The following is a 24,355-nucleotide window of genomic DNA, read 5'->3' as shown; positions in this document are numbered from 1 at the left end:
CTTTCACACCGCTGGTATCTGTTATTGTCTCTGGCTCACACAACACAACACACCACACGTCAAATGTTGACCTATTTTTACCGTCACATATCTCCCACAAAAAACCAAAAACCAAAACCACACTATAATTTCAGTGGGTGGCCCGGCCTGTGAGCCACTCACCCTTGTTTGTGCAGGAAGTAGACGGTATTGTACGTCGATGAGAACACTCTACACACACGTGTCCTGCAAATGTGTGTGTGTCCAGGAGAGAGCAGGATGAGCATGCGTGGAGCAGTGGCTGGTTGTGTGGTACTGATGTGCCTGGTGGTGCTGCAAGTTGAGAGGACAGAGAGCCACATCACTTTCTTCAGTCCCAAGGAGATGATGCTGATGAAGGTAAGCATCATGTCCACATGCAGGGCCAAACCGGGGACGAAAAGAAAAATTATGTCCAAACAATAAAAATCATTAAAAAAACCTAAAAAAATCCCATTAATTTTGAGTACTAGTTTATTGCCCTAGTAATTATTTAAGCAATGTGGAAATAATTGCCTCTGACATAACAAAAATGTTTGAATCAAACAGAACTAAATTATCAAGCTATAAAACAATTTTCTCACAAATGAATCAGACTCAATCAAAGGACTCATCACAAAGTCTTTTAAATAGTAAAATATGGGAAAAAAAATGTCTTCAGGCAGAAAAGACAACTGTAATGTAACACAGGGAGATTTAATCAAAACAATCACAAATAATCAAATGCAATCTAGTGTATAAATAAAGATTGAATGATTTGTCATTCATCGTCATTCATTACAGTATGGTTGCTTGGTGCAGTGGTTAGTATTCACCTCACCACAAGAATAACTCCAGTTAGACTCTGAGCTCAGAGGCCTTTATGTTCTCAGCGTATGTTTTAAGTGTCTTTCTGGGTAATTCTTTCCATCCATTTTCCAGAAACACACGTGTGAGTTTAATTAGTGAGTCTAATAAGTTGTCTGTAGGTCTTCATGCGAGTGTGTGTGAGACTGTCTGTCTCTGTGATGAACTGGTGATCTGACCGGATGTTCACTGTCTGAGCCTATAGGTTGGAAAATGCAGCCTTAAGAGATTAGTGGATGGATGGAGATTGCTTCATATGTGATGCTTTTTGTTTTTATGTCTGTTGTGTTACGTGTCGGTGCTGCAGGAGCGAGAAGGTCGAAAGGATATGGAGCCTCGATCAGAGGACGGTCAGTTTGAGGAAGCCACTGTGCAGCATTTTCCCGAGGCAGAGCGTGCTGGAAATCCTGTGAGTCTCAGCTCACGTAACACATTGTGCGCTTTCAGCCGACACCCCTGTTTCCTGTCAGTCATTCGCTATGGAACATTACTACTTCTTTGTGAACTTCTGTGCAGGATAAAACCGTGGAGATCGCTCTTCGTCTGACGCCCAAACAGCTGGATCATGTTGCTCCCGTGATCGAGGAGATCATCCATGAAATAGCGGAGGAGCGTCAGAAAGGTATCCGAAACTGTATGAAGGCACGCGGAACAACCTAACACAGCCTTAAATCTCATGTCTCTACTGATGTTAAATAACACAAACAGAAGTGATAATGCGTTGATTTTGTCACCACAACTTTTGGTCTCTGTCTCCACAGCGAAATAACCAGGTCGAAGGCACGAGGAGAAAAATGCTGTATAAAGTCTTCAATGCTCAAATGTTCTATTGTGTTTTTAAAGGAATCGCTTAATAAAGGGAAGTGATAGCCATACCTTTTGGGACTTTTGCTGTAATTTACATTGTGTCATCTTTAGGAAACTTTGGTTTCTTTGTCTCATTCACAAAACTCACAAAAGAGTTCCATGAAAATGTTTTCCAAATTGAAAATTATTCCATCCAACACAATAACATTTTTCGCAGGGGTGAATTATATTTAGCTTGTTACTGAAATGATTAAAAAAAACAAACAAACGAGAAAAGCACAAAGGTCATTCATTTCAGTGAATTATTTAATTCTTTATTAAGGTACTCCTCATGTACATACTACAAATATAAACAGAGCTTTCTATCAGATCATGCCTTTCCAAATTTCCTATAAAAGTGTGTTCATTCATCATGTTCCTCAAGGTTTTTACATACATCTTTAAACATTACACCCCGAGTCAAGTCAGAATGTGGAATTTGAACCTTTTCCCTCTTATCAGCCAGGACTGATAGCCGTTTTAAAGCTTCGAGGTCAGTCTTTCACAGACCTCAAAATCCTTGACCGCGAGGGCGGTATCTCGAGCTAAAGGGGAGGGGAGGACCAGGGAGCAGTCGCTGTCAAAATACTTTCCAGTTACACCCTCCAGTTCTTCTGCCACTGCACAGTAGATGGGACTGACTGCACCCTCTTCTGGAGACTGACAGGGAGACAAGAGAAAATCTATGAATGTGGGCTGAAGAAACAAAATCTGTGCTGGCAAAAGTTTGTGTGAGCTCCGTCTTTGGTGTCTGATACAGCCGGAAGAGCCTCTTCAAATCACACTAAAAACAGATTCACATCAAGACAGGAAGGTTTTATTGGGATCTCACAGGACCACAGAAAGTTGGTTCATTTCTAGGAAAAGACAATTGTCATATGTCATGATACACAGTCATGACGTATGAATTCTGACCCAGGAATGTGATTGTCTTTTGCACCGAGTGCAAAGGGGGCTTCTGCAGGACCTCCCCCCCCCCCCCTTTCTGCTCACAAGACTCTTCCCCCCATGCATTCAGCCAGTCACTGATTGGTTGAAGCTCCCAGGTTTTGACACCTCTGAATTCACACGTCGAACAAAAGGCTTCAGCCAGCCTCCACTCTCTCTCTTGCACGACTACACTCTGAGGAGGTGAGTTGCTGGAGAGCAGCTCATCCAGTGTTAGCACACAGCTAACACCAGAGGCCTGCAAGCAGGGGCCTCCACTCCTCTCTTGCAACGAAGACTCCGAGGAGACCTTCCCAGGACCGGAGACCAGCGCCCAGAGTCTGCTCTCCAGGGAAACCAACCGGTTCCTCCAGGACGGGACCAGGGAAACGATGCCTCACAGAACTTCTTTGTGTTTTCCTCTGAGCAGGAAAACCATCACAGACCTGAGTGACCAGCTCCTCAGTCTGGACAAAAGGAACAACCAGGAGCTGCAAAGAAGGACAGCTCCTGAAACATCAACTTCATCTTCTTCTCCTCGGCCTGCAGAACCAGCAAACTACAGTTATCAGGAGGTGCTAACTACAGGAGAAGACACCAACTCCCTTCCAGCAAGGAAAACAACTGAACTCCTTCACGGAAGTGGTAACAACTGGGCATTACCTGAGATTAGTTAAACCTGATGCTATGCATAGAACTGTTTAACTTTTATGAAGATGTGTCGATTCTGTTACAGTGATTGTGTTCTTTTGATTATGATATTAGGAGCAGTTATCAACTTGTAAACCACTGTTAGCTCTGCCACAGACACAGGGTCTGCATGCTAATCTTTGCTTTAATAACTTGTTAACTCACAATTCTATACATATCACATCAGAGACAACATCACACCGTAACCGAACACCATCTGATGACTCCTGACGTTTTACAAGACAAATCGCAGTTACATAAACTCATTCTAGAAATGGTCCTTTAGCAGAGACACACCGGAAGCAGATGCTAAGGCTAGCTTCCATTGATCCATTGTTATCAGCACATGGCCGAGACCAAGGACAGACTTCCTGCTCTCTGATAACCTCCATTTGAATGTAGCTTCTTGTGATCCGCCATCTTGTTTTGTAGTTCCATCACACGTCTCACACACACACTCCCTCCACCTCTCTCTCTCTCTTTCTCTCTCCACACACACACACACACACACACACACCTACACACACCGAGCTGTATATAGGTAGTTAGAATCTGTGTTTTATTTGTTTTCATTGTAAATAAATATAATTTTTGGAATCATACTTGCTGTTTTATTAATGAGCACAAAGGTGAATGAAATGTCGACCTCTTCTGTGTTAAGAACTCCAAAATCCTTCAAGCTTTACTTGAAAAAGCTCACCTCACCTCCTCGGAGTGTAGTCGTGCAAGAGAGAGAGTGGAGGCTGGCTGAAGCCTTTTGTTCGACGTGTGAATTCAGAGGTGTCAAAACCTGGGAGCTTCAACCAATCAGTGACTGGCTGAATGCATGGGGGGAAGAGTTTTGTGAGCAGAAAGGGGGGGGGGGGGGGGTCCTGCAGAAGCCCCCTTTGCACTCGGTGCGAAAGACAATCACATTCCAGGGTCAGAATTCATATGTCATGACTGTGTATCATGACATATGACAATTGTCTTTTCCTAGAAATGAACCAACTTTCTGTGGTCCTGTGAGATCCCAACAGTTTCTATTCACTCACCATTAATTGTGAAGTTCAGTCAGTGCTAGCATTGATGGTGAAGCACTGACTGATCAACAGATGATCTTAAATTGACTATTTAATCACCCATTTGCCCGTATACCATTTGTTTAACATTATGTTTCATGCCAGACTTCTCCACACATAAATTGGATACATATTTGGCAACACAAAAGTAAATTTTTAATTTGCCATCACCATTTCACTTTTGCTCAACTCTTGCTCGACTCCACGTCCCTGTTGCTTTTGTTAACTTGGCAGATTTTGGAGCCGTTCGTCTAGTGTGCAAAATACAGATATATATATTACAACAAATTAGACGGGTCTAACATCATCAGACAGCAGTCTGACAAAATGGAGACATATGTCGAAGTTCTCTCAACGAAAACAAAAGAGATTTCTTTTTTTTTTTTTAAAGACACAAGGCTAATTTGAAACTGATGTTGCTGACGTACAGGATTTAGTTGGTAGTACATCAGAGATAAGCTGTAAAACATGTGGTTCTATTTCAGCGTGTTTCCTTTGTGAAAGCGACCAGACATGTGAACATGGGCCAAGTTCTGGCAGTGAAAGCAAATCCTGAAGCAATCTGGGTTGTTATTGTTCCATTTTCCTGTTTCTCTGGATCTAATGTTCCTGCTGCTCTCCGACTTGTAGCCTCTACTTTACATGTTACTTTCCTCTGGTCTGTGTGAAATTAGTCACAAGTTTTCGACTGTTCATATATGATGCTTAGTCGCATCTTTCTGAGTTGAGTACACATTTTCTCAGTGATATAAAACAACACCATCCTAACTATGGACTTTTACATGTACAATTTATTGCAGCTGGTGTTTGTAACATGATGACATACTTATACACGCAAGTAATTTTCTGCAAGAATGTGAAATGTCTCAATGTGGCTTTTAAAGCATTGCATTTGTCAAAGAGTACAGCTGGCTTTCCCAGCTTCCAGGAATAGTAGATGTGAATCTTATCTTGGCAGAAACCAGAGGACCCAGAGGACTGCCTCACTGAGCACTATTTACAGTGGCAAAAAAATAAAATAAAAATGCAACTATGATTTTCTGGAGCCAGTTCCTCAGTTTACTGAGAAAACTTGAAGCACTTATCATGCAATCAATATCAACAGTCAAAAGTTCATGTGTAAGCAAGAAGGAAAAACAATCTTCGGAATGTGCACTTACAAGAACAATTCAAACCTAATCATCCCTCATTTGGTCAGTGCTTATAATGAGTCCTTTATTAAAGGCAGACTGTCACCAACCCAATCTGAAGCAAATATTTCTCTTCTGCTAAAAAAAGACAAGGATTACCTTGAATGCCGTAAGTAGAGATGCAGCTCACTTTTGAATGTAGAGCAAAAGATTCTTGCCAAGGTCTTAGCCATACGCCCACAACAAGCTCTGCCTTGGCTTGAATAACCCTTCAACTTTAGCCCTGCTTGTTAAAAACCATCTATTTCTGCCCTCCCTATCAAATCCTCTATTTCAATTCTGGCGAAACAAAGGTCTCTGGTTGACTCACTGCTCTCTCTCGACCCGTCACAGAAACACTCCATCTCAGTGATATACAACTCCATTGACTCCCTCAACCCAAACCAGATGACCAAACTGAAACAGACCTGGGAGGAGGAAATATCAGACAGCCGATGGGACCAAATTCATGTGTGTGTTCACTCCTCCTCACTATGTGCTTGGCACGGCTTATTGCAATGCAAGTTTCTCCTGAGAGTGCATTACACATGTGCTCGACTCGCAAAAACTGACCCAGGCACCAGTGATAGTTGTAATAGATGCAAACAGTCACCCATCAACCATACACACATGTTCCGGTCCGGTCCGCTCCAAACCTCACTGGCTTCTGGCAGCAGATTTCGGACACCCTTGCTCCAGTGCTTGAGATGGACCTTTTCCCTGAACCCTGCACTGTTCGGGTCCCCTCCAATTACAACAGCTAATCTGCCTCTGACGAAATGCCATGATAACCTTCTCAACACTACTGGCCCCATGCCTTACCTTGTTCAAATGTAAACATGCTCTCCCACGTACACACAACAACTGGCTAAAGGAGGTCCTAACCCACAATAAACTGGAAAAGATTTGATTTTCACTCACAAACTCAAGTTCTGTTTTCAATGAAACCTGGCAACCCTTTATAAAACACCTGTCATTACTATTCACCCAGAAGCTAAATAGATGCCCCCCATCTATTTTCTGTATGTCTCCTTCTGTTGTTTTCTTTTCTTTTTTCTCTTACTTAACTATTTACGTCTTAATTTTCCTGTCCAATTCAGTTTTTTTAATGTATTTATTTGTGTTCCTTATTCAGTTGTGTCTTGCGTTAAGTTTTCACTAAAGCGTGAGCAGGGAAAATAGACAATCACAGGCTTTACTTTGGATGTAGAAGCAGATTGGGCTCAATTGATACTGTCTTTATGTCTTTATTTTTCTTAATCCCAACATGCAATACAATGGATGACCCTCTTACCTTTCATCCCATCTGTTTGTATGGGAAAATGCTAATAAAAAAAAATAAAAAAAAGAGGGAACGTGCGCTTACCTTGAAAAAGAAAAACCCAATGAAGTTGAAAATATATCGGAGCCAAAGAGGATAGTGTCTCATTACTTCTGTCATGACAACTCCAGGGTGGACGGAGTTTGCAGTCACATCTACATGGACGTAGAAATTCAGAAACGCATATGACATTCGAGTCAGTGCAAAAGTCCTCACTCTGTAAATTGTTATTCAGCATAATGGAAAAAGATCTAAAAGTCTGCAGCACGTAATCAAATTCCTAAAATCATGACCAAAGCAATCATAATATCCATTCAGTGTTAGGATCAACTTAGAAGCATTTAATTTTTGTTTGAAATGAAGGAATTTAAATGATGAAAATGGAATTTAAAGGATCAAATAAAAGTATTGCATACAGTATATATTCAACCCCTTCAGCTCAGCATTCAGTAGATGCACTTTGGAGCGCAACACTGTGATCTGAGTATGGACAGATACTGTATGTGCATCTGGACACTACATTTTTTTCACCAGTAGTTCTCAATTTAAGGGGCAAAACCTGTCGAAAACCTAATCTGTAAATTGAGCTGCAGGATTTCTCCATGTATGTGATTGGTCAGAAGCTACAAACTCCGCCTCTTTCATGCGAATGTCCACATGTAGGTTTGGGTTCTCATTTTGTAATATCTAGCACTGAAGTTAATCTCTCATGGTCAGAGGGAGTGATATGGGCTGTCGTCGATCAGCTTTGTCTCCTTCACTTGCTTGCATCTGCGTCTGTAGTGATCCCTTTACACCGAGATGTTTCACGAAGCGATCAGATGGATTCACATGTTCTGTTCTTCTGTAAGAATATCCACTTCTCCATCTTCTCAATACCCACCGTCCCTTTCCAAAAGGCATCTACCACTTATAGCAGTATGTCCCCACCAGATACGGTCAATATATGGACCATAGGTTAAAAATTCCACTGTTGAACTCAGTTTGTTCAGAAACTCTATGTCCCCCCCACCCAACAAACCTACAACATCATACAGGCTTGAAGGTAAATAGAGATATGGGAGTTGATGCTCCTTTCACCAAAAGCAAGTGCTTACATCAGGCATGGTTGCAATTAAAACACTCTATTTGCTGAATTAGGAGCCTCCATTATCACCAGGTTTTGGACAAGGACCTAATGAAATGGTTTTGGTGGCAAGGATGGATTCACACTTGTGAGCAGAACTCACATAGCTGCCTAAAAAAAGTGGCTTGACTGAATCAGGTATAGTTTTGTAATTCATAAACACTGATCTTCAATGTGTTTTTCCTCTTTGTAAACATTGTTTATGGTTTTCATTCCTTTTTCTCTTTAATGTTTTCCAACAATGTTTGGTGTATCACTTTAATGTCCACCTTTTAACCATTTGTACTAACTTACAGGTAATCGTATTGTTTCCCGCTTGCTTTATTGCCAGGATCATTGTTCTGATATTAAAGACCAGCTAACATACAAAGTAACACAAACCCAGAAAATTATAACATTAAAAAAAATCAGAATAGTCACAAGAGTCCTAATTTGGCCTCACCTGTTTTCTGGAGTCGGCGTGCCAGCTCATTGGTGCAGATGATATTGTGCAACTTTGTGTGGTTGTAGACTTGATCCATGTAGTGGACAAGGTTCTCACCGCGAAAGTGGGAGAAGTCCACTTTGCCCTTCTTATGGTTCGATGAGCTCACAGTGACGATACGAGCTGGAGCTGATTGCTTTATCAGGTCTGCAGTCAAGCAACACCATAAATGACAAAGGAGGGGAGCAGAGTAAAAATGACATTAAGGAATTTAAAGAAAAAAAAATGCTGTATCAACGAGTGAAGAGTCTTACCCAGCAGCAGGTTGGTGAGTAGAAATGGTCCCAGGTGGTTGGTTGCAAAAGAAGCCTCAAAGCCCTCCTTCGTGATCTCCCTGGGCAAACCTGCGATTTTTGATCAGATCTTAAACCAACCAAAACAAACCCATATGGGCGAAGTTATCACTGGTGTTATCGCTACCTACAGGGCGGAAGAGAGGTTGAACTGGCTTTCTGAAATCTACCGTGAACACGGAGCCCCGGGTTGGGTTATAGTGAAAAAAATGTAATCAACACGTGGGAACGATATAATAAGTCGCTCCCTTAAGTTAATAATACGAGGGAACGAGATGATTTAATCCATGTTCACGTGCTGCAGAGCTCCTCCGCTGTCAGCTGCGTCGGATATATAATTTAGAATTAGTTTTCTTCACGCTTTTCATGGTAACATCATTGTAACTGACTTCACTTTCAGGTCTTGCATGGCGTTATGACTGCAGGCTGGGGTCTGCAGGCTGCATTGCTCCGCTCCGAGACGCTCCATTAATATTTTCTAACCCACAGAACTTCTTTAAAATGAAGCAATACTTTAGGTTAATCCGCAACTAAAAAGCAAACTACATACTGCTGTAAATGAAAGCTGGGATTTTTTTTTGGTCATAAAATGAGCCTTTTAATGGCTTAATTTGAAAGAGAACTTTAAACAGCGTGTGTTTATGCAGATCGTCATTATAAATGGCTATAGAGCTGCGTTCCATCATTCTACACCTCTATTCCTCCTGATGTTGAAACATTTGATATAGAAACGTGCAGAAATAAAGTGAAAGGAGCAGAAATTCACAATGTAATGCCCAAATGTTGAAAAATACGCCCCAAACACGCTTTTTCACGCAAAGTGGACGTGAAAAAACAACAATATAGATACGATGAGACTCAATGTTTTCTGGTCTGCATCCGAGGTTCAGGCCAGACTAGATGGAGCGACCCGGACCAAACCGATGAATACAGTCCATCTCCTCATCCTTCTATGAGTGCCGTCAGCGCGAAATTGGTGAGATCAGTGACGTATCACGTTTTGGAGTGACGCAATCACGTGGCTCTCACTTGGCTCAGTTAGCGGTGGAAAAACAACTGGTTCTTTGGCGGTACTCATTTAGGAACTGGCTCTGGCACCGGCCCTGAACTAGCTCCTGGTTCTTTCTGGTGGGAAACCCTGCGTGCCTCCCTTTCCCATTGTATTGAAACACCTCTCCCTCTGTCGTCGTGTCTCTTTGCTCAGGTTTCCCTTATGTTTCCGTGTGTTCACTGGACTTTGCTGCAATAAACTCAGTTTTTATGGTGACTTTGGAGTCTGGGTCTAGGTCCATCCACACATGCCCTGACAGAAGCGAGGCCATTGACTCCCCACCTACAAAACTCTGGATCACATCTTTCATGGAAGAGAAAAGCTAAAATGGTCCCAGTCAGAACATCTTGATGAATGAAAAATGAAATATTATGTTATTTTTGCTACCATATCCTCCTGACCAGTGCACCTGTCAAAATTGATTTACACATCAATGAAATCTTTATGACCACTCAATGATTTTTCTTTCTACCAAACACATTTTGTACATTAAGACACAAAGATAAGACTTAAGGAGAACCCTGACCTGTAAAGCAACTAAAGTCTAAACTATAATGGAAAAATTAAGGAAGACTGAAAAAAATCTGTTGGAAAAGAACCAATTACATGCTCTAGTTCCAAATGTATTGAAAGGATGTATTCATCAAATTAAAATGGGCCTATATTCCTAAAGAAAAAAAAATACGTTGCAACATGTTGTTGTGGCGTTAAATTCACATCCGGTTTCTACTCTACATTTGACTGACCTTATGTTTTATATTTTCTGGGAGCTTTACCGATACCTCCAACCTCGAAGTTTCAAGTCAAGTGACATGATGTTCAACAAACTGGGTTATATCCCGTTTGTCCTCAGCGAGGGAGATCTAAGTGTTTTATGTGGAGCTCTGCTGTGTACTTGCCAGGTCTTGGAGACAGAGATGTGATAACTAAATAAACAGCATAGGTTAGTGTTCTGGGGTTATTCATTATTCAGCTTTTCATAACAGATTAGAGAATCACACCTTGGTTTTCACCTCCAGACAGCGACAGGTGGGAAATTCTGAAAGAGGCTTCTGTTTTTCGTAAACTACTTTATAATTGTTAATTCACTGATTTATTAGCTCACGTGAAGCACAACTTGACGGGACTTTTTTCACTGGTTGAGGGTTGGCATTGAGAACATTCAAGGACAGCTCTGTTAATCAATCACTAATTGCTGACCTCCATAGAACGTCGCCAGCATACCTGAGACAGCGGCATTGTTGACGAGTATGTGTAGAGCCTTCTCCTCCTGAAGAATCCTCTTGGCAAACTCTCTGACAGAGCTGAGCGAGCAAAGGTCCACGAGACGTAAATGAACATCACTGTTTCCTGTTTTCTTCCTGATATCGTTCACTGCTTCGGTTCCCCTGGCTTCACTCCGGCAGGCCAGGATAACACGAGCCTCACGACGTGCAAGGTCTATCGCAATTAACTTTCCAATTCCTGTCACAGTAGAGAATGCAATGGACTTAATATCATACTTATTATTACATGGTCACAGTGCCCTTGATAATACAAAGACTCGTGCCCTTGCAGGTGTGAAACAGTGAACAGTGGTTATAATAGACATGCATGAATCAACGATAACTTACAAAATGTTAATTCCCATTATATCAAGTACTAATAATAAACATAAAGTACAAATTTACCTAACAAAACTCAGTCAATGGGTAACTTTCAGAAAAAAGGAGATTTTTAAACACACTTCCTATTTCCCCTGAATGCTGGAGTTATACTAAGAAGTTTGGACTTTCTATTCTGTTTGTAACGTGATGTAGTTAGATACACTGTCAGGTAAATGCCATTTTTCTCGGAAAAAACAGAAAAGCCATAAAAACGTGTGTCGGATTGACAAAATGAAACGATAGCTGTGTATATTTATTGTCTAAAACTGGTTACTACAACAGAGTGTGACTGATGTCACATAAAGAATGCGGATTTCCATGTGTTTTGAGGGTTTTTCCTGTTTTTAAGCTTGACAAATAGGCTCAATAAACAAAAGTCCTTTGTTTACACCATCCATTGTTTGTGCACATTGGATGGCATTTAAATAAAGGATTTTTTTGTGGTAAAATGACCGATTAGAAGAAAATAAAACAGACAAACCAAACATAGAGTATAGCCAAGGGTAGACAAGTTGGTGTAGCTTCTCACTCAAGAGAACAGCAATGCCATTGATATGCCAGCATCTTCATCCAGTTAATTCATAACATTGACCTGTGTTCAATGTAGTTACAATGCAGTGCATTACTGGAATTGTACCTTTATGCAACCTTGCTGATGCTGAGCTCAGTTATAATGAGCAGGCTATACCCTGGACAAGTCACGAATGACTTCTGCTTCAGTTTGTTTATCATTGGCTGGAAAAAAAAAAGGTCCAAACAGTAACACAGACAAGGAATGCAAACAGAAACTGATCAAAAGTCAAGATGTCAACACACTAAAGACAAAAGTGAACTAATCAAACAGCATCTCTAACAAAACACATGCAGGACCTGTATTCACTTTGGATGGTTTCACAAAAAAACAAATACTTGTCATTGCTGTGCCTATCCTGTGCTTTTTAAAGTTGCAATTTCTCCAGATTTTAACGTGACTACAGAAAAAACAATGGAATAGTTATTTGTATTATAATTTTTGCAATTTGGAAAGTCATGTCATTGAATTTGATTAAAATTCTCGTTTAATGTGATCCAGGTATCCAACCTCAGAAATTATTATTTTCCTTTTTTTTTGATTGATTGATCGATTAGGAGATGTTATTATCTTAGTATTACCTGAGAGTTCACGCTCATTTAATTGATTTCAATTGAATTGCTTTTAAGGTAAACTCCACAGACGGACTTTACCCACTTAAAGCAACAAAACACCAGACTTCTGAAAGAATGTTCCTTCACAATGCTCTGCTGAGGGCAGAGGTTCTCCAAACAGGACACCGTTTTTTTGTTTTTTTTTACCACTTGAACAAGCAGAGACTCTGCGCGCGTGGAGTTTAAGTTGAGCTCCCACGTTTGTGTCTTCTGTGAACGCTTGCCATTTCAGGATGATGCACAATTCCAAGGGTGATGACGCGTGATTCGGTCATTTTTGCACATTTGTATGTAAGTTAAGTGAGTTTTGGACCTACCTGTGTTGGCCCCTGTCACTATGGCAGTCTTCCCTCTCAGACGCACGCCGCAGGCGCGTGGGTCCCAATTGCCTCTCCGCTGCGCGCGGACCACGAAGGCCAACAGCACCGTGGAAACGGCCCACACCGGGTGGGAGAAGAGATCCAGGAGCTCCATGTTACCATCAGCAGGTCCGCTGGAGACAGAAGCTCGGGTGGACAGGCGCACCCAATGCGCAGCCGTGCGCCTCAATGGAAGCTGGACACCAGAAGGAGGAGGTGTGTCCTAAACGCCCCGCAGCTGTGAACTTTTTAAAATGATGTTACAAAGGCTGCGGTTTAACCCTCCCACCATACTATTTGTCATTGCTTTGGTCTCATTCGTTATTTTTCTGGTTAGTATCAATACCTCCGCCAAGGATGTTGAAAGATCACGATCATTTATATCTGATTATTTGTCTGCCTATTGAGAAGATATCTCAAAAACTAGCGGATCTAATGAGAGGATCAGAAACCCTTAACTGTTAGGTGGTGATGCGGATCAAATCCTGGATCCTGGATCTGGATGTGTCCATGTCTACTCCTGGCGGAGGACAGAAATCTCTGACTGCTCTTGTTTATAATGCTAAAACCTAAATTAACAATTTGTGATAATTCTATTTCGTGGGCACTAGTACTTTGTGACCTTTTTGAAGTTCTCGTCATCCACGTCCCAGTCACTGGGTTTATATTTCCATCCAAGTGAAACCGTTTACCAACAATTATTGAAGCTAAGTGAAAATAAAATAAAATATACCAGCTACTTAATGTTAGGTTTGCCACTTGAATGTAGTATGTCTTTTATAACACACACACGCGCGCGCGCACAAAACATCCCATCTTCGGTAGAGTTCTACAACTTTCACGTCATCAATTAAATAATTTCATCAAATATTTGTGGTTATAAAAAAATCTTTCAGGACTGGAATCATTTTAACTTCACATTTATCCATGACTCACATACACAAAGACAGCAGTGGCTTAGAGTTTCTGGACCACATCATCTTCTACTTTGTTGTTGCAGACAGACATCAATGGTTAGGGCAGAAAAAAACAAGTTCATCATCATGAGGAACAAGTAGTGCTCGCTGTAGTTCACACTCAGTTGATTCTCAAAAAGAGCATCTTTTCTGACACTGTTGTGAGGATTGTACTGGAGAGCTGTGTGCACTTTATATGTGCTATGGATTTTAAGTTCTTATGTCTGTGCTTACATGACAACTCAGTGTGGGCTGTTTGAGAGTGCCCCGAGGGGATAAAGTATTTTGAATATTGGATCTTGAACCAAATCTTTAATTTTCACCACGAGATGGCTCGTCTGAAAACCAGATCATGTACAGTTCAGTGTTCATATAAGTGTCAGTCCATCATAAAACCAGCTCATCCAAGTTTAAATTGTCTGTCCGTCCTCAGAAATATAGGTTCTTTTTGGCCTTTTCACTTATGTTCAGTCAGTATTATGATGCTCCAGTTTAACTAGTGGCAACTAGATCTCGTTGGTAAAGTTGGTCTGTGCTTTTGTTTACCGTCCAACGTGTGAGATATTGTTGATGAATGCACAGTTCTACAGTAACAAATGTGCACTTCACAGCCACTGTTCTATGTGTGCTGATTTATTGAGGATAATATTCTTTTTGAACTAAGGATGATGTTCTGTGTGATGAATATTGCTGACCTTTTGGTTGCCGAGTGTTGAGGAGGTCTATGTTGTCACTTCTACCAGATACTCCAATCGTCAACCTGATTCATACATGGGAAACTATCCCATCTACTGTCTGGGAAACATACAATCGTCATCAGTAAGTTAATACATGGGAGAAAGTGCTGTGAAATTACACTACATATAATCACATATGTCTGAATATGTTGTAAACTTCAGCCACTCTGTTGATATTGCTTGATTGTGAGTCTGTTGGTCAAATATTCCATCCATCCATCCATCCATCCATCCATCCATCCAGCCATCCATCCATCCATCCATCCATCCATCTTATCTACCACTTATCCTGTTCATCCCTGCTTACTAAGGCAATGGCAGGATACACCCTGGACAGGTCGCCAGTCCATCATAGGACAAACACACAGAGACAGGCAACCACACACACTCACAGTCACACTTGGGGGCAAGGGCTGCCAACCTTTCAAAATACCTTGGAGTGAGATTTTGTTGGGTTAACCAAAATGTTGCCACATATAGGGCACCGCTTTTTGTTTGGCCCATTCATCCTCATTACCATACAGCAAAATCATTCGTTATAGGATTTACGACACATCAGTGGTCCTCAGTGTGGAGTCCAGGGTCTGTGAGTGATTACAGGTTTGTGACAGAGTTAAATTAAAAATGGTGTACTACAGGGATCTATTAGGGCCACTGAGATTCTCCACTCTCGAATATAGTGGCTGAGAAACACAAATTTAATTAAATTCTCATTCTGACCAAACAAAATAAACAGAAATGATCATCAGTGAAAGACTGGGGACACTGGTGGCTCAAGACTGCGTCTCACCATTTTAAAAAAATGAAGCAAAATTAGTCCGGGAGGGTAATTTTACAATCGAGAGCCTTCCCAACTACAGCGTTAAAGAGAAAACTGACATGGAAAACAACCAACAGTGAGACACAAGACACAGCATGGCTCATTTTGTGCATGTTAAATTGGGAATTCTGTATGAAAAGAAAGTGCTTTAACAGTAAACAGACATGCATGGTGTTGCATGATGTATATGTTTAAATGCTAGAGTAAGCATTATTACTTATGTGCCATTCAAAACACACAAAATCAAAAAGCTAGGCAGTTATTTTAACATTTTTGACCACCCCTAAACTACATGCAGCTAATAACAATTTAAATAAAATCAGTATAACTGCTCTGTGATGGACAAGTCCACACAATAAAGCCTGCAGGTGCTGCCTTCACTGCCCTCACCTCACTTCCTGGTTTACAGTCAGCCACACCCCAAACATTTTTCGTATGCACCGCACCCTTGACTTATTCCATTTAGTTATAATTGATTTCCTAGTCTTTCACTGTTTGACTGAAGTGCAGCCATTTTTACACTGGAAGACTACCATTGCCACATCTCTTTTGTATTAATTACGCTTTTCTATTTTTGAGTTCCTCTGCTGACGGGCGGAGTCATCGGGCAGTGGCAAAGGCGGGGCAACAGACGAGAGGCTGTTCCAAGTAGTAAATAAAACCCTTTTTCAAAGAAACCTGTTTGCCTTCTGCTTGGTCCCTGACAGCTCATGCAAACAATCTTGAAATTCCCAAACTCAGGCTGCTCCAGTCAAAGTGCTCAAGATGTGTGTGCCTTGTTTTGGCTCGTGGTCCTCGTTGAGCAAGTCTGTTTCGCTCCACGAGGGTTGATCTGGAATAATGAAGGTAGTGATCACACCTGACAGAACTGCAGGAACATGAATTTATGGAACACAGAACTACTTGTGCCGTTGCTGTGATGGATTGATATTCCAACACAAAACACTCACACAAGAGAAACAACTGGATGGAAAGAAGAGTGGTAAGGAAGTTCTGCTGAAATAAAGTGTAACTGAGTGATCACAGTGCCGTCCGTTTATATCACTGATGAATTAATATCGTATAATCTCATGAAGTCACGCATTAACAAGTCGGGAATGTTCAGGCTTTGGATGCGGCAACAGTGTTGCTTTTAGCCTTGGTGGTTGTGTTTTAATTCTTCATAATCTCCGGGTAACCCATTCATTCCAGAATTGTCGTACCAATTACCAGGATTTCAAGTAAATGCATGATGTGTCCTCAGATTTTACTCACACCTCAGAGTCATACATATATTCAATGTCTTCAAATATCAGACTTGTAGATCCACATAATCATAAACAGCTAAGCTGCAGTGTTATCGATGTGTTTCTTTTGTGAGCCATTATTGCTGAATCAGCAGCACGACGTTCATATGTAAAACATCTTCAAATGATACAGAGAGCGGTGGAAAGAACTGATTGACTATCAATTGTGACAAGGTGAAGAACAATCGGTCTAACTTCAGGGTAAGCATATAAATAGCCGTGCGTAAAGCTGCAGCGTGGATACGACGCACTGCCAGGCGCTCTGGACGCACCGTTGCGGAGCGCACTGGTGCTGGAGAAAGACGACCTCCTCCTTTGTGGCACGAGTCTGAATCTAAAGTTGTTCTGTTAGAGTTGTGTGTTTTTTTTTGTGTGTGTGTCACTTCTTGAACAATGTTACTCAATCCCATAAATGAGATTTTCCAACCAGGTTTATGGCCTATAATGGAAAATTACTGAGCCGGTGTTCTGCTACCCCGCTGAAGTGTCATGAGATACCCCTCCATGGTGTGACTCATGTTGTGTCAAGGTGTATTGTGAGGTAAAGTATTTAGCATAATCTGGTGTCTATATTGCTCTGCTCCCTTGTCGGTGAGCACTCACCCAGTATTGTTTGGAACTCTGCGATGGCCTGTCCTGTTCTGTGCAGAATAAAAGGAAAAGAACCAACTCTGATTCTGCACTAGTTTATTTCTCATCTCTGTCATAAAACAAAAGAGAATTTCCACCACACGCCACACTCAATATAAAAGAATTAGAAGATCACTGAGCCTGCCTAATGTACCCAGGCCCAAAACCCTGATAGAGATTGAAAACTAAAGTTATTCAATTATAATAATATCATTATTATTAATGATTTGTTTTAGTTACCAATGTCACTGTGATTAGATCCACTGAATAATCAGCAACAGTTTGACAAAAAGTGTGATCAGTGATGGAGAAATATGAACTTCTGGTTGGGATCTGGAAGATATTTGACTTCTCATTCAACAGGCTTCTCCTGCTCTGGTGAACTGCAGCGTAGTTTCCAAGAAGAAATAAACATGTGTGATCATTAGGTCAGTCAGAAGTGAAAACAGAATCTTGCGTGAGGGAAGTGAATCATTATGAACTTGAAAGAGGAGTCAGTCTAAAGTGACTCATCTTTAACTTTAAACAGCAGTCAGTTTGAAGCAGTCTCCTTTGAATAATCACTATCACTTGGATAAAAGAAAAAAAAAACAGTTATAAAGGATTTGCAGTTTTTAATAAAGAATGGCAAAAAAAAGAACAAAGATTAAAACACTTCCACTTTTAGTTTTGGCAACGATAGCTAATCTCTTGTAATTTCTCGAACTGCTATTTTGTAGATTTTTATCTTTGAAATCAAGTGCTATCTTAATGGGTCTTACTCATTACTTGTTTTTGAAAGTAACTAAGTCACAAACTGACAATTAGTACATAGTTAAACAACAGCCACCACACTGAAGGCTGTTCTATCACCTCATGATTTGACCTCAAGTGGTAAAAAAAAAGCGTGAATCTCATGTATTTTTGTTGAAACTTGTTATAAAAATCAGAGAATTGCAGATAAGGACAATTAAGGGCATCATGTAGCAACTAAATACTCATGCAATTACTAATTTCCCCTTGTGTTTCTTGATGTCAGTTCAAGCCAATGGCTATCATGGACATACTAACATGGTGAGAGTGGTAGCATTAGCAAGCTGACAGATGGGCACCTTGTTTACCCTGCATTCATTAGTACCAATAAATACTTTGTTGCCGAAGCCAGAAGTATTTCCAATAATTAGACACTTTAAAGATGTGATGTGACGATGATAATGATAAGAACCAAAGATGAACGGATCATCACAATGGTTGCAATTAATAATGTCAAAAAAAACCTTTCGCGGAAGTCATTCTTAGGGCGTCAACTCATCATATATTGGTTGGGGACAATTATCTGTTGACAGACTGGAGACCTGTCCAGGGTGTACCCTGCCCTCGCCCACAGTAGGCTGGTATCAGCTCCAGCACCCCACCACCCTCAGCTGGATAAGCAAGATAGAAGATGGATGGATGGATGGATGGGACATTATCTGTTGAAAAGAGATCCTGTGTTTTCAGCTTATACATTAGAGGAGGACTAAACAGTGCACGTTTTAACTCACAGTAATGTTTTAGAACCATTCCTTTGCCAATGGCTGACATGGGCCTCTGGGTGGCACCAGAGGAACAGTTTCTAAGGTTTTATTGACTGACTGAGTGGTGAAACTCAAGACTCCTAGGGATAAAACCTTTTTATCGCATCATTTTCATAGACACTGTAGAATGCATGAATGAAGGTGGTGCATACACTAGTGAAGCAAATATAGTCTTTGGATCTTAAATCTCGTCCCCCGTGGTCTCCACAAAAGCAGCTGTGGCTGAATGGCGCAGCAGAATCACACCCAGTAGATTGGCTATTAAACCCATTGTAAGGTTTTCGGTTAAAGTGGTGACGCGCTTTATGTGAAGTCCATTCAGCATATATTATTGCCCCTTAGGAATTAAGGTTTCTGAAGCTGACATCATCTGATGGGAAAGGCTTGATCACACCCAGGGCCAAAGCAGAGAGACACAGTCTAAATCCTCACTTCTTAACTTAGTCATACCCAACCTCCAAAGACATGAAGAGGGAATGCAAACAAGCTGTTGTTTGTTGTTGTTTGAACTCAAAAATAAACAATCAGGCCTTTCAATTGAAAACTTCTGGCCTAGTTTTGTTTAAAATGTAACATTTCTGCTCAAAGAATCCCATTTACAGATGTGTTTGGCACAATATTCTTACCTTTCTCCTCATTGGTTGAGCACTTGAAGATCAGCTGCTCTATTGGAGGATGGGTCTGACTGTGTGTGTTTCAGTATGGGAAGAGGGAGGGTGAAGTGAAAGCTATGTGGGCATGTGTGGGACAGAGAGAGAAGAAGGATCAACAGAAAGGCACATAGAGTGTGACCAAAGGATAGGAAAAGTTTGAGGGAAGATTATAAACAGCCTTGTTTATGGACTACTGTGGGGGATGGAAAACCCCTCATGAAGTCGTTCAGGGTGACTGACCTTGAGTGAACCTTAAACTCATTAGCCCGAGAAGAAGCCAAAAGAGAAGCAGCAACGAGGAGAGGAGATGAAGGACCTGGCACAGTCAGTAGAACTCGGGGACTCTCAGCGGAGAGCAGCGAGTGTAACTCGGCCCAGGGTTTGGCTAAAAAATGAATTTGTTCGTGTAGGACTTGCTGAAACCCTTTGCACTTTTGTCATGATGGTAAGAATACTCTTGCTGAAGCTCTTGTTCTTTTTTCAAGTTGGCTTCATGTCAGCACATGTGTTGTTTCAACATCCTTCCTCATGGCAACAACTTCACTTTTTGTTTGGAAATGTATTGCCTGCTTATCTGTAACAACCATTAATAATTAATACACGCTCTGTACTCTTACATCCCCCCACCCACACATAAGACACACAGAAACCCTTCTAACAGTCACATGACTGGGGCTAGTAGCTTGTGATTGGTGGGTTTCAGGGGGTGAACCAGGAAATCTAGTGTTACTAGAGGAATGCCCGGGCAGTGCACCGCATGGAGAGGGTGACAAATGTCACTTTATCTCTCAGCTGTTACAATAAGCTGATACAAGAATCTATTCAGGAAGCTATGAAAACACCCTGAATATGGCACAATGATAACCAAGCCAACATTTTGAAATCGAAGCTGAAATACAGTTGAAACACTAAATCAGAAATTCTCTTCACTTAAATTTTTTTTTTCTTTTTAAAGAGGCCGCACACTTTTTCCTGCTTCCTGAACAAACAGCTTCAGTTCAGCAATGTCAGCTTGTTTTTGGCGTCCCTCAGACCACAATAACCTTTCACTGAGTTAAAAGTTCAATGTGTCAGTTCAGGGTTTATCCGAGATGTTTAAGCACATTGTGAATTCTTCACTTATAAACCCAGCTCTCTGAATGATTCACTGACTTTAAAGATATGTGATCTTGACGTAAAGCCTCCACTGTCACATTATGTTATGAAGTTGAAGTTATTAAAGCATCCGGTCTGTCCTGTTAGACTTCAACTCAGTATGTTAGCAGCACAGTTTTTTTCTGCTGCCAAAAGCTCCAGCTGTTGTTGTGCTGGCTGTTCCATGTAATACTGTGGTCACCTGCTCCTCTTCCTCTTGTGAATCGACTGAGGACATACAAAACACAAGGGATTGTCGTTCAAGATCAAATCTTTGTGTACTGCTTCGTCCTAGTCAGGTTTGTAATACTCTGGAGAGAACACAGACAAGTACACACACTGAAGTTCACACTTATATGCAATTTACAGTCACCAATTAACCTCAAACATGTTTTTGTTTGGTGGTGTGTGTGTGTGTGTGGGGGGGGGGGGGGGGTACCTAAAACCCCACACTTGCACAGAGAGGACATGCAAACTCTTTGTAGTAAGGCTTTAAAACCCAAACTCTAACTAACCATGACATCATCACACAGCCTCTGAAATGTATTTATTCTGTATATTATTTTAGGTTATTTTTTTTTTTTTAAAGAATTACAATAATAAATGTTGACTGATACCTTTTAGCAAAACACTATGTGTGTTGTACCTTTAACAATTTAAATACTAAACTCCCCATATTAATTTTGTCTACCAATTTATTTTTGTTTTCTGCCAGATTTAAAGATGTTTTGACGTTGTCGTTCACCAGTCCACAACGGTCAGTAACTTTTCTCAATACATTCTGTTTCTTTTTTCAATACAGGTGTTTGGCCTCGGTTCTGTGGCCCAGGTCGTCACTGGACAGGGTGCATTCGGAGAGTACCTCAGCATTAACATTGGCTTTGCACTAGGTGTCGCTATGGGGGTTCATGTTGGAGGAAAGGTTTCAGGTGTGAGGGTGTGACCGTAACGATGAGGATACATTAAAAAGAAAGTTTCCCAAAGGTGTCGTAGCAGAGATGTTCACCACAATTAATTGTTTCACCAGGGGCTCATATGAATGCTGCAGTGTCGATCGCAATGTGTGTGTTCGGCCAACTGGCTTGGAGGATGTTACCCCTGTACATATTTTCACAGTTCATAGGGTCATTTCTGGCAGCAGGGACCATCTTTGGTATCTACTATGGTAAGCATTCACTAGCGCATAACTTATAAAACCAGACAATCCTGTGTCTTGAGTAGCCATTAATGTTGTTTTCATGTGTAGAGGCTATTCATAACTACTGTGGAGGAAACCTGACTGTTACTGGAGTAAAGGCCACAGCTGGTATCTTTGCCACCTATCCTGCACCATATCTCTCCTTGATGGGTGGATTTGCGGATCAGGTAGCTATAAAACCAGATTAAAGACGTACAAATCGCAGACTACATCCTCCGACACATTCTGCTTGAACCCTTTTTCTTTGTGTTGTTGTTTTACGCATGCAGCTGTCTTCTTTGTGTATCTATGCGTGTGCTGTGTGTGTGTGCCAGGTGTTTGGCACGGCAATGCTGCTGCTGTGCCTGATGGCTCTATCGGACCAGAGGAACAAACCGCCTGCTCCGGGCAGCGAGCCAGCCTTGGTGGGTCTGCTGGTGCTGCTCATTGGCATTTCTCTGGGCAGCAATAGCGGCTATGCCATCAACCCCACTCGAGACATTGCACCCAGGGTCTTCACTGCCATCGCAGGCTGGGGAGTCGATGTATTCCGGTATGCAGGACAGATGCTTTGTTTTGTGTGGGGTTTACTATTGCAACATGTTTCTAATCAGGGGTCAGTCACGGGAAATAAAGGTTCTTATTGTATATGCATAACAACTTTGCTTTTTCGTGTGTACATAGGGCTGGAAATGGCTGGTGGTGGGTTCCTCTAGTTGCTCCATCTATTGGAGGAATCCTGGGAGCAGGGGTGTACAAGGTCCTGGTGGAACTGCACCATCCACCAGTGTCTGAAGAGGAGCGGGCGCTGGCAGGGGAGGAGTCTGTGCCTCTTGAGAAAGTGCAAAACGTATGTGTGTGACATATCAGCTTTGCAAACAGATAAGTGTATGTACAGCTGTGTGCACATGTGTATGCAGCTGAACCATTCCTCACTGATGAAGTGTTAAAAAGACCAAAACTATCCACTCCCATGTGGACTGAAACACTTTAAGAAAAATGAGATGAGCTTGAATAAAACCTTAAACTCAACTTTAATGTATTCACATAATCCAGGCTGCCAAACATTTAAAAATATGCACTTGTAGACATTTTAAATGAGCATATTGATATTTTCTGTTATAAATTAAATCCAAACAGCAGTTTCATTTATGAAAGATGAACAAAGCCATACTTCCTGCCCTACATTCTGTGTTTATATTATCAGGGCAATAGCAAGTGATTTAATGTCATGAATTACCATAAATATTTTTCATTACAACAGTCAACAGGGGACCGCTTACACAATCATGGAAACTTAAGGGTATGTACAGAAAACTACCCCTGTCCACTGTATTGAAAAATAAATATGTATTTTCACCAATCCAGGACACGGCAGCCTAAACATAAAATAATGTACACGAGTCCTTCCAAGCTCCTAATTGTTAGAAGCAAAAGCCTGGTCCAGGATGTTTCAACAAGTTGTCTTATGGAAAAAGATGCTGGAATAAAACCCCCTCAAATTACTTCACTTCTATGAAATACTGAGGGTATCCTAGAACAGCGTCTCTAAACTCTAACATGCATATTTTTACATTTGTTTGGTTTACATTAAATGTGTGAGGCACTGCAGTGAGAATCTTGGTGGGATTTGGCTTTACAGCCTTTGAAAGTGTAACAATTCGTGCATCACTGTTGCACACGTCATGCAATGATTGGATCTGAAGCTCGAGGGCATCAGTTCAAAGCTTCAACTGATGCTCCGGACTGCCAACGTGTTCAGTGAATCATACGATAGGGTTCTTTTTACAGAATCACATGCTCACTTCATTTTCTGTGTTAAACTGAGGTTACTGTTCTGTGGTCAGTGATAAAAGTGTAATTTTTTTAATCTTCCCATTGAAGGCTTAAAGTAATAAAGGAGTTATGTTTTAATACATTTGAAGATGAGCATCAAATCAATGACTGGATTGTCAGGCTAAACGTCTTCCTATTGCGGAGAGCAATGCTATGCTTAGAAACCACTTGTTAGTATTATCTGTGGTATTATTGCACAAATTATGTTCATAAACTGTCTGCTATTGAAAATTGTATTAAAAGAATTGGTGCTGTTGCTGAAACAACTGCATGTTGGGTCCTAGGTGTATTTTGTAATTACTAACAGTCTTAACATGCTTAGGTATTTAAGTTAGTAGATTGTTGTTGTTTAAAACCACTAATGTTATCATGGCCTCAATTGAAAGTTTCAAAATCAAAATAGATTTTTTTATGTCCCACATTGATTGTATTATATTGACACTATTTGCTGAACCAGCTTTAAACCTGGGTATTTCTTCAGTCATGCAAGGGACAACCTGTTGTAAAGGGATTCTATCCGCCCTTCTGTAGCTCAGGAAGAAGCTGCA

The 24,355-nt window shown here is 41.1% G+C and overlaps 2 protein-coding genes across 2 annotated transcripts; one reads left to right on the top strand and one right to left on the bottom strand.

The window, feature by feature from the left end:
- Positions 1-1,959: 1,959 nt before the first annotated feature.
- Positions 1,960-13,165, bottom strand: LOC308129737 (retinol dehydrogenase 12). The gene is made up of 6 exons (XM_080495782.1): positions 12,981-13,165; positions 11,057-11,296; positions 8,743-8,832; positions 8,447-8,635; positions 6,924-7,033; positions 1,960-2,370 (listed from the first exon to the last, which is right to left on the bottom strand). Exons 1-6 carry the CDS (start codon positions 13,135-13,137, stop codon positions 2,191-2,193), a joined length of 966 nt encoding a protein of 321 aa, XP_080351908.1. The 5' UTR covers positions 13,138-13,165; the 3' UTR covers positions 1,960-2,190.
- Positions 13,166-19,772: 6,607 nt separating this feature from the next.
- aqp7 (aquaporin 7) lies at positions 19,773-24,288 on the top strand. Its single transcript, XM_080494478.1, has 6 exons — positions 19,773-20,105; positions 21,597-21,723; positions 21,822-21,959; positions 22,041-22,159; positions 22,307-22,524; positions 22,656-24,288. Exons 1-6 carry the CDS (start codon positions 19,968-19,970, stop codon positions 22,831-22,833), a joined length of 918 nt encoding a protein of 305 aa, XP_080350604.1. The 5' UTR covers positions 19,773-19,967; the 3' UTR covers positions 22,834-24,288.
- Positions 24,289-24,355: the final 67 nt, after the last annotated feature.

The sequence above is a fragment of the Blennius ocellaris genome, assembly GCF_963422515.1.
Source record: "Blennius ocellaris genome assembly, chromosome: 4".
NCBI lineage: Eukaryota > Metazoa > Chordata > Actinopteri > Blenniiformes > Blenniidae > Blennius > Blennius ocellaris.
This window is presented reverse-complemented; position numbering and strand designations above follow the sequence as displayed.